Source organism: Lutjanus erythropterus, chromosome 3, assembly GCF_056507025.1.
Source record: "Lutjanus erythropterus isolate fLutEry1 chromosome 3, fLutEry1.hap2, whole genome shotgun sequence".
NCBI lineage: Eukaryota > Metazoa > Chordata > Actinopteri > Lutjaniformes > Lutjanidae > Lutjanus > Lutjanus erythropterus.
The window spans coordinates 21,553,434-21,564,981 of NC_139319.1; the positions used below are offsets into that span (position 1 = coordinate 21,553,434).

Below are 11,548 nucleotides of genomic sequence, written 5' to 3' on the forward strand. Positions count from 1 at the left end.
TGCGACTGAGGTAACTGTCATCATGAAAGAGACTCACCAGGAGGTTGTTGCGATAGCGAGGTAGATGAACGAGCGAGGGTGCACGTTATCAACTCTGCTTGTTTGCCTTTTAAGTCTGTGCCTTGGTCAGATTACAGCTCAAAGGGCTTCCCACGTCTTGCGATGAAGTGACAAAGTCCCATTAAATGAGTCTGTATCAGTACAGATTAACTGATCGAGCTGCACAGCATGGGCTGTTAGGCTTTTGAATACTATGCCCCATTATTTCTCTGTGCATCAACCGATCTTAATAAGGTACGGCTCAAAACGGTCCTCACCTGTGTAACAGAATGTGGGGCACTGAAGGCCAAAACACACAAAAGGCAATAACTGATGCGCCTCATTTGACACACATCAGTTGATGCTCCTATGGTGCAATGCAGTCATCAGATTTGATCTGCAAACACCACAGAACCAGGAGTGTTCTGGAAAAAGATCCTTATTTATATGTATCTATTTATTTGCTCAGTGTTGTTATTATTAATTATCTATTTCTTTTATAAGATATTGTTCTCTGGGAGGAAAAACCTGTTTTTTGCATGAGACAACCAGCCAGACAATCTAAGAACATTAAGATCTAAAACTGCAGCAGACAGCAGACTGAAACACCAACATACAGAGAGGAGATGAAAAGGGACAGACCACATCTGGAAAGTTCATCATAGTTTATAATAATGCAAGCCAGGGAGGATACAGATGTTTCACAGAGGCGACAAGAGCATGTAACACAGATCTGTCTGTATGTTACTGTTTTCAGAGAATCCAGTCTGCAGTGTAGTTCATTCATTACTGATAAACCACAGAAAGATCAATTAAGTTTTTATATACTTAATATACACTTGACTGCTTTGTTTTAAACATGGTTTTAGGTGATGCTGCAGCCCTGTTAATACCCACTTCTCTCCTCCATGACTTTTTTATTTCTTTTAGCTCTTTCCAAACAGGTACCACTGCTGCTGCAAAAAAAAAACTTTGGTCCTCATTTGATGCTCCAAATTCAAAACAAAGTGGGAGTAAGTGCATCAAGGTGTTTTAACACATCTCTCAATGCTTTTAGTGTGCTTTTGCCCATTTTAAGCAATAGGTGCACTTCAAAATGTGTGTATCAGCTACTTTCACTACATGAAAGCCTACAAGGTATAAGCTAGGCGGTGGAAGGTCAGTCACGAGGATAGTCGTAGCACAGTAGCATCTTCAGGTAGGATTTTGTCAAGTGCTACCTTTAAAATGACAGGGGTCATCATCAGTATAGCATGGGATATGAGGCTGTCTCAGCACGGTTGACTGCAGCATCTCCTTTTCCTTGATTGATAGTCAGGTGGCCATTAAGTCAAAGACAGGAAACACTGCTCTATGAAGTAGCAAGAAGATTAGAGACCATGCAAGATCATCAGGATCATCAGGAATTAAGTTCAAAGTCTTTGGTTGATGAGCTAACAGCTCACTGATCATTAACCTGAGAGGTCACAGCTATTTCTTTAGGCTAAGCCAAAAAGGTTGAGAAATGTCGGTGTCGACACAAGACATTATTTACTCCATGTGACTTGCCTGATGACTGCATCACCGTCCTCCTAAAAGAAACCAACAGCATTGTAGCGGTCGCGTTGACAATGGGTGGGTGGGTGGACTAAGCTTTAACATGGGAGACTGTTTCAGTTTACTGATCCATATCAACAATCAACATCAGTTCCCTTTTAATCATGACCACGGTTTCTTCCTGACCTTAACAACACTGTTTTCTGTTCTGTCACTGAAATACAGTCAACATAAATTTTGAGATAAATAACCTTTTGTGTGCAGTCTTAGATTTTTTACTTCACCTGATGAAAAATGTGAGCAAAAAAAGGAAGGAAATGTTGCATTTATATTTTTGCTGAGTATACATAAATAGTAGCCTGTCCTTATCAGAAAAAAAGCCATATAGGTTGTCTGTGCAAGCACCTTATCATGACCCATAGACGGGTTAAAGACCACATTTTCACCCAGGTGACTGGGGCCTGTGCCCCCTGTGAAACCAAAAGTCAAAGTTGATTTATTTAACTTTTTAAGTTACTTAAGTTTTAAGTTACATGACATACATGATTAGATGATTTATGTCGCGACTTACATAACGTTAACATACTCATTTAAACTAAAACCATGATATATTCCTAAACCTAACCTGTAGTTTTGTTGCCTAAACTGAACCAAACTGTGACTCCTGAATTCTGATGCTTTTATATGTGCATAAAAAACAGCAGTTGCTAACAAGCGGCTAAATAAGCCTGCAGAGGTTGTCAGGGACATTAAAAGTGGTCACTCAGTGGTGCAGGTAGTGATGTTGAAGGCCATGGCATAGTTTGTTTATAGCCTAAGCTTTTTACTTCTCATAATTATATTTACACTTCAAAAATCGTAAAACTGGTGTTTATTTATCTTGCTGAACAAAATGTCAGTATCATAAACTTTTGTTTATTTTCTGCCCTAATCCAAAATAAAATGGATGTTGTTGGCTTACAAATACGTCATCCTTGCAGCACTTTATTGTCTCGTTAAAATTGAATAAATGTATAAATTAAGTGTTCAAAACTCCTCTTGAAAATCTCTGTATACTGAGGCTTTAGAGGAGCAGTTGCAGTACCTTTGCTAGATGACTTCACAAATCAGTTAACAGCTCCGTCAGATATTTGCTGCCTCTCTTCCTGTCTGGCCTTCATCCTCAGGGGCTCCTTTAACTCGTACACATTTAAGGTGGGCAGGTGTGGCCCATTAAAAGTTTCACTGGGCAAACAGAAGTACCCAGAGAGACACGCTAATGCAGCGAGCGCCTCCTGGGTGACATGAGAATGAAATGAAGAAAGAATGAAACAAGGACAGTCAGTCAATATATTAATAGATGTAATCACTTTATCATTCCTCAGAGAAAAGACCCCACACACGTCTCTCTCTGAACTGTACCGCAGGTCTATAATGACTCCTCTCACTTAGTAACCTACATGCAACTGCTGTAAAAGGGAAACACATTTTGAAAAATTTATTTGACCTTTGTTTTATTAATCATCTTTGGTATGGTGACTGTTCTTACATACAGCTGAAGACGCCTGCAGCTGATGGATGTCCTATGTAGGTTACAAGCCCATTACACAGCCTGTACCATAAGGCTGCACACACTTAACCTCGAGAAACAATTATACAGTATACACCATACCATCTCTGTGTTTTCTCACTCCTGCATAATCAGAATAAACACAGACACAAACATGTTATCACTGGTGCCTATAGAGATAATACATGTGTTTACTGCATAGCTACATTTTCAGTGAAATTAGAAATTAGGATGGTCGGTTACTGCAGTTGTGGAACTGATCCATAATATGCAGTGTACTTTAAGGGAATAGTTTTTGTGAAATACAGTTACTTTCTTGCAGAGAGTTAGGGGAGAAGGTTCTCACCACTTTCATTGTCTTTAATGTCACGGTAAATATGTAGCTGGAGAAGCCAACAGCAGGTTAACTTAGCTTAGCATAAAGAACGGAAACAGGGGGAAACTATGCTGACTGTCCAAAGGTTAAAATAAATCCCCCTACCAGCACCTCTACAGCTCACTACTACGAAAACTCACCGTTATTAGTTTTTATTAGACCATTATTAGTTTTTAGCGGGGAGTAAAAGTTAACTAACACTACCTAGCTACTGTTAGCTAACACTATCATTAGTACGCAGAGCGTTAGCTACTATTAGAGAACACAACAGTTAGCTAGCTAGCAAAATAGCAAACACCACAGGTGGAAAAATGAAAGTTAGAACAACTAAACAGTTATCCTTACGAAAGTGTATCTAAAATTTGGGGAGAATTTGATTCTTCTGCAATACACTTTTCCTTTCTTAAGTTAGGGATATTAACACTGACTTAGGAACAGTGCATTGGCAGATGCTCTTTCCTAAATCAGGTCGAACTTTATTTACCAAGGTAAACACACAGTTAACATAGGATCAGCAACTGCTCCTGACGCAGAAGTAATCCAGCAAAATACCTCCCATACAATAATGTATTGTTGTTTATATATTTCTGTTTCTGTTACTGATTAAAGAAACACGTTATCACATATACTTAGTGAGTTTAAGAGATGCCATTAGGCAGATTTTGTTGTTTGTTAACCTCAAGAGTCATTTCTACATGCTCGCAGTCCTCATGCTTAGCTAATGCCAGGCTCAGACTACAGGAGTTTTGGGGTAAATTTACCTCAGATTCACCCTCTCTTGACAGTTGATGGAGAAATCTGGTACATGACTTTGGCCGGCACTGACCCAGATTATTCAGTAATGTAAGGAGTTTACAGATCTAATCTTAAACATTTTGATCTGCTCGCTAACTGGGCCTATTTGATCATTTTCAAATATCTTTGATATTTAGGAGTTAAAATTTGGATGATTATGTTTGTACTTTCCCAGCAGGATCACAACATTCAGTGAAAGAGACAAGTCTACAAGGGGACAGAAGCAGCTGAACAGCTGTCTGTGTTGCCAAACAAAAGTAAACATTCCAGTTGTTGATGCTAATGTTAGCTAGCATAATGTTACTATTGTTTTTTTGTTAAGATTATTTTTTGGGCTTTTGCATTTAATTGGATAGGGACAGCTGAAGATATGACAGGAAAGGAGGTAGAGAGAGAGAGAATGACACACAGCAAATGGGTCACAGGCAGCATTCGAACCAGCGACCGCTGCAGAGGACCAACAGCCTCACTACCCATGTTGACCGCGTCTGCCCGAACATTTTTTCATCCACTTGATTAGCCTTCTACTTTTGTTTTTTTCTCACTGTAAAGCATCACAACACCTACTTGTTGCACCACGTAAATCTCAGTTTTGTTTATATCTGCTTCCCCATCCCTCTGGCACGATTATCTTAATAATATCCTGTTATGCACTATTTTCAAGTCTTGATACTCTATGTGGACGTTTGAGATTAGCAATGAGCATGATGCAAGCTGATTTGTCCAATCCAATCGATTAGGATTTTAAAACCCCTGGTGTCAGAGTCTGGCTTAAGCTAAGTGCGGCTTGCAGTAGCTTCATAATTACCTTACAGACATCGGTGTGGTTTCAGTCTTGTCATTTAAAGCTGGAATTATGCATCTCCTAAAATACAAGTCAATGTCTTTGTAAACCCACACACTATGTGTGACCGTGGCAGAGACATGTTGAGGAGCAGACACACACACCTCCCAAATCTTGATATGAACATGCTACAATAATGTCAAAGTATTGCTTTAAATGTTACAGTTAGTAACAGTTAGCTAGAAACATGCTACTGTTTCCAGTCTTTGTGATAAGCTAATCTGACCATCTGCTGGCTGTAGCTACTGACCTACTGAAGAGATCAGCATCAATCTTCTCATCTAACTCTCAGCAAGAAAGCAAAAACGACATTTATTTCCCAAAAGAACATTTTTTAAAAGGACCAGTGCATAGGATTTAGTGGTATCTACTGGTGAACTTGCAGATTGCAAACGCCTCATCTCATTCTCCTCTCCCAAGCAGTGGCCACAACGCTTTTTTTTTTAGAGTGTTTGGTTTGTCTGATCTGGGCTTCTGTTGAAACACACGGCAATGCAACATTGCAGACTCCATGGGAATAGACTTGTGCTCTCTGTATAAATGAAGGCAATGTTTCTGAAACTTTTTACACCACGTACTAATGCTCAGAAAATTTTTAGCTCACCAAGCACCACCATTCTGGCCAATGTTAAAATACAGGAGCATAGACCTTCCCTATTCTGCTTCAGACAGCAGGAGGCTGCTTTAAGTCCCCCTAAAAATGAATCCAAATTTGACGTAACTCGAGTCTGATCTCCTTACTGTTTAGTGATGTTTGGTGCCGGCAGGTGCTGTAGACACGTCACTGGCACTTCTTCAGTAACGAAGCGCTTGTGCTCAGTTCACTGTTGTTCACTTAAGTTTCAACTTTGCTGCTCAAAAATGTTTTCTTCCTGATCTGCACTTCTCTACGTAATAGTTCCAGTTTGGAGCCACGTTTACTGCGTTTTTTGAACCATTCGTTTTCAGTCAGTACATTTTACCTTACTATCTCTTACTATCTTTCCACTCACAGTTTAGCTTGTAACTCTTGATAATCGTACATAATGTATGCCTGCTACATGTATTATCATGACTAAGGGCTGATATTTAATCAAAAATACAGAAAAGGCCAATTTATTTTAACTTACACTTCAATAAGCTCTTAGTTTATGCGTTTTCATTTTAAATTATATTTTTAATTAATTAGCATTTTGATAGTATTTTCAATAAATTTAATTTAAAAACAACATTTCTAACATTCGTTCCTGTACCACTAGAGGGAGCTTGTGTACCACCAGTGGTACACATACCACAGTTTGAGAATCAAGGTTCTAAGGAAACAAAAACACAACAACTCTTACTTCCAGGTGATTATACACTAAAGAAAATATACTTATGAATATTATATTCCATTTCTGCCAAATTCTGCCAATAAAGCCCTGTAAATTTTATGCTGGACCTTTAAATGTTGTTTCAGTAATGTAATCACAGTAACAAAAGAGTATTTGCAGCTCAGGATAAAATCATAATTCTTGTTTGCTCCATTAAGGCCTGGGGCTCCTTGAGGATGTAACACACGTTTTCATATTTAACACCTACAAGGACGTCTCATTAAACAAAAATGAACAGATGTGAATCTGTAGAAAGTTCATATGAGACTGCGGATCTTGCACGAAGTCCTGTTCCTGCGTCAGCCTCACTGCACTGCAAAAATAATCACATCTTGTGTTTTTGAGGGTTGTCACCGTAAAAGCTTCTGTGTTCTTACTGGTCAGGGCATCTTTCACAGGAACAACCTCTACAAATTATTTATGTTTGTTTCTTTCGGGAGGGAGAGGGGGGGAAACAGAGTGCACAGCAGTGCCTCCGCCATGAGGCACAGCTGACGGGTGCTAATGTGAGTTAGTTACGTAATCCCATTTCTAGAGATTCAGAGAAATCCTGACCTCTGATAACTCACCATCCATGGCGGCCTGAATGGGAGCCTCGTGGAAAAAATGCCCATCCTCACTGGTAAAATCTATGTCAGTGTTTTAAAGTAAAATCAGTAAGATATTTCACTTCTTTTCTGTCAAGTTTCTTCTGTACTCTCTTAAAATTAAGCACATTACCTCGGCAGGTGTTTCATCACCCAACTGCATAAATTCTAATGCAACACTGAGAAAACAACAAATGAGTCCCATCTTGATTCAAGACTTTAACCATCCTACAGGTGCCTAACCTATTCTACTTTGTTTGTGATTTCTGTCTGTTTTTTCAAAAACTACTAATTTGCTATAGAGAAAGATTTTAAATATTGCTTCTTGCCTTTTAGGTTTCTTGTTAACTTGATTTCAGGTCACAGGAAAAAAATGTAAAACCCAGTCAACATCTCTCCTGTTTTAAACAGTGTGTGCAAGATTTACGGGTATTTACCTTCTGAATGTGGCAGAAATTGAATATAATATGCATGAGTATGTTTTCATTAGTGTATAACCACCTGAAAATCAGAATCATTGTGTTTTCATTACCTTCAGATCATCTTCCTTGAAGACCAAATATACAAACCAAGCACTGGTTCTAGATATGGTCTTTTGCATTTTTTTCATGGCCACCATAGGCTCTCCTACACACTTGGAAGGAGAGGGTGAGATGAGGTGTTTGCAGTCTGCAAGGTCACTGCTGGATTCCACTAAATCTTACACAATGGTCATTTAAATTTGCTGCTGGGCCTCACTTTATTTGTGCAGACCTGGACCTCTTTATATTTGGCTAATAAGGAAAAAGAGAGGTAGTCCTCACATTGAATTTTACAATGCAACATTTCAACCTACAAAGTGTTTGTTGGGTAAACATCCATGTGAACAAAAATTAAGCTACAGCCCACAGACAAGCTCCACCTACATTATCCCAAAAATGTCCCATGTTCATGAAAATAAACAGGCTAATGCCCAAAAGAAAGGAGAAAATGACACTATCGCTGTGTCCAAAATCACATAATAAGCCCTATACAGCTAAAATGTGCACTGTTGTTCAACATACTTTTGTGTAAACATTTGCATGCACTGCTCAGGACATATCACGAGCCTTCTTGCCAGCTGGAGACAGGGGACCACGGTAACCTGTGCCAATGATGAAATCATTTTAAAAGTTACGCCTGACAAACTGAAATTATACTAATAGTTAAGCTGAAGGGTTACAGCACAGCTACCTTGGTCGCTGTTGCAGCTTTGGTCTGTTTTGCATTGCATTGTGGGGCATTTATGCTGCCGATGTATCCAGTACTTGCATACTGTAATATTTCCCAGAGAAGGTATGCTCATTGTACCCTTTTTTAATCCTAAGGTTCTGGACACACTTACAAATCTCACATTCTTACTGTTTTAGCAGACTAAGTGACATGTTAGTATGTGGCCTCTGTGTTTTTCATATTTCTAGAAGGGTTATTTTAAAAATTTAGTCCAATATAATTACTAATTACTTGTTAAAAATGTAGTCAGTAACTTAATCCAAGTATTACAATATCAAAGTAATGTAACTTGATTACGTTTAGTGCACGTTTAGATTAATAATGGTAATTATGCCCATTTAAATGTAATTTGTTTGATGTTATTTATACTTCACACTCAAACTTTAAACTTATTCACACACACCATCCCAGCATCATCACCAACAGTAGTGGTAGTAGTAGGGAGTTAGCTAGCTAACTGGATTTCTTTGCAGCTATTGTTTGCAGTTGGTCTGTGTAGGTAATGTTAGTGTTTGGTCTTAACTGTTTCTTAAGTTAGATGTAGAGACAAGATGAGACAAGATAATGGACATTTTCACCTAATTAAAGCATTTTTTTTCAAGAGATGATGAATTGGTAACTAAGATTAGCCGGTTTCCCTGAGACCTGAGTGGTGTTGTGAGACTGGTAAATGTTGTAATGTGCCACTGCACATGTAAGCAGGATGTTCTTTATTTGAAGTGTATTTTAAATTTATACTTAATCTGTTTACATCTTATATTTCTGTAACTGTAATACAATACAGTTACATTTTCTTTGTATCCTAATTATGTAATCACGTCACCTGTACTCTGTTACTCCCCAAACCTGGTATAAATAGGGTTAATATGTATTATTATGTGCCTTGTGATCATGTCATTTTTATATAGCCTTTTTTGTTCACATGGATGTTTGACTGACCTCGGGAGTGAACTCACTGTGCGTCAGTGCTTCTTTTCTGTCTGTCCCTGTATGTGGGGTTGGATGTGCTCCCTGACCCCCACCTTTCATCAACTGTCACTCATATCGGAATCTGCGTCAGTCTGTCTCTGTCGTTACTCTCCTCAGTGTCCTTCACCTGCTCTGAGTTTGTCCCTTTGTGATAAAATACAGTCACTGTCGTATTCCCGCTGTCCTCGCTCCCCCCGGTCCTCGTGGTGCAGGAGACACTCAGCTTCACGTTCAGCGGGCCGTCCTGTCTCAGGTGACCGACCTCGTTGCTCGCCATTACGGTCTCCACGGCTGCGCTCACCGCGGCGCAGCAGCCTCGTCCGCGGCAGCGCAGCAGGCGCAGGAAGGCGTCTCTGAAGTCCGCGTTGAACGCATAGATGACCGGGTTCAGGGACGAGTTGCTCCAGCCGATCCACACGAAGACATCGAAGGTTTTTTCACTGACACAGTAAGGGCCCCGCTGGGCCCCTGGGGCCTCTGGTCCGGGGCAGAAGGGCAGAGCGCAGTTGAGGACAAAGAACGGCAGCCAGCAGCAAACAAACACACCCATGATGATGCTCAGTGTTTTCAGGACTTTGGTCTCTTTTCTGATGGACACTTTGAGCTCCCGGTGGGACTGATCAGAGCGATGAGGATCAGGGGGAACCCGGATGTGAGACTGGTATGAGTTGGCGCGGATTTCCGCGCACAGGTGAGGAAAATGTTCAGGTGCGTCTGAACGGCAACTCTGCGCATGTTCCGCCGCGCGCTCTAAGGAGGAGATCATCCGGATCTGCATTTGTGCTATTCGGTAGATGCGTGTGTATGTGACGATCATGATGGCCACCGGGATGTAGAAGCTGATGAGGGAGGAGGAGATGGCGTATGTGCGGCTAAGGCTGGAGTCACAGCTCCCATCAGCGCTCTGAGGCGCCAAATTCTCCGCGTCACCGATCTCCGCGCGGTGCCAGTTCAGCTGCACGGGGACAAAAGAGATGACCACGGAGACCGTCCAGGTCACACCGATCATAACTGAGGCCACCTTCTTGTTCATGCTCCTCTCGTAGCGGAAAGGGCTGGAGATGGCCCAGTACCGGTCCACACTGATGACGCACAGGTTGAGGATGGAGGCGGTGGAGCACATGATGTCGCAGGCCAGCCAGGTCTTGCAGAAGCCTCCAAACGGCCAGAAACCCGCCACTTCAGCCACGGCTTTCCATGGCATCACCAGCACGGCGACCAGCAGGTCCGACAGAGCCAGGGACACAATGAAGATGTTGGTCACTTTGGCGCGCAAGTGCCGGTAGCGGCAAACGGCCGCGCACACCGTGAAGTTACCCAAAAGCGTCCAAATGATGAGCAGCGCCAGGACGCATCCCGTTAAAGCTCTGTGCGCCGGTAACTCCTCCTGGCTGCCGATTGTGTTATTCATTGCCCGGTGCTGCGCTGCGCCATATGTCAAACTACAAGGACGAGAGAGACATCCATTCACCATTAACAGAAAAAAAAAAAAAACAGAGTCCCAGGGAGTGGAGAGACCGCGTCCTGCTCCAGTCAGACTGATGTGTGTTGCAGCTCTGAGCGCAGAGCAGATTTACGAGAGACCACATGCACCACCAGCTGGTCCTCACTGCTGAGAGCACAGAGCAGAGGCTCACAGGGCTGAGAGAAGTTTGTCACCTGAGAGAAGAAAAACATGCCAAACCATTTTAAATGATCTCTGCGTTAGTTTCCTTTATTTCAGCATCATTGTTTAATTTTCCCCTTCTTTTCCCCAATGTTTTTGTCCCGTCTTATGCTTCACTCAGCCCCAGGACGTGGATGGTTTTGTAGAACTGAGCTGCGTAAATTGAGAAAGTGCCGTTAACAAGGATAAAATACTGAGTAATTTTTATTAATACAGCACCTTTCTCAACAGATACAGATACAAAGGGCTTTACATTTCACTATAAATATAATTAGTCACATAAAAGTGCTGAAAATGAAGAAGCAAAAAATAAAGAAATAAAACAGATAACATATTTTTTTAAAACTTTGAGGCAATAAAATAAAACGTAGAGGGCATACTGAATAGATGAATAAGATAAAATAATGGAGACTAAATCCATTTATCTATATATTTATCTAAAATTTACTGAATGTGCTGTAAATGTACCAGGGTGAGAGAAAAGGGGCTATTTTAGTTTAATAATGAAGCTTCCAAGATGACAAGACATGGTTTTAAGCATTTTGGCAGGGGGGTTTTATGTCTGTCACAGTTATAAACGTTTA

The 11,548-nt window shown here is 40.9% G+C and overlaps 1 protein-coding gene across 1 annotated transcript; it reads right to left on the minus strand.

Annotated features, from left to right (window-relative positions):
• Positions 1 to 9,003: 9,003 nt before the first annotated feature.
• Positions 9,004 to 11,286, minus strand: LOC146329974 (D(1) dopamine receptor-like). Its single transcript, XM_084713032.1, has one exon. It carries the CDS (start codon positions 10,770 to 10,772, stop codon positions 9,369 to 9,371), a length of 1,404 nt encoding a protein of 467 aa, XP_084569158.1. The 5' UTR covers positions 10,773 to 11,286; the 3' UTR covers positions 9,004 to 9,368.
• Between the last annotated feature and the right edge of the window lie 262 nt (positions 11,287 to 11,548).

What these genes read in the sequence shown, in the direction of transcription:
- LOC146329974 (XM_084713032.1), bottom strand. Translation starts at nt 10,772, where the DNA reads ATGGTGAATGGATGTCTCTCTCGTCCTTGTAGTTTGACATATGGCGCA.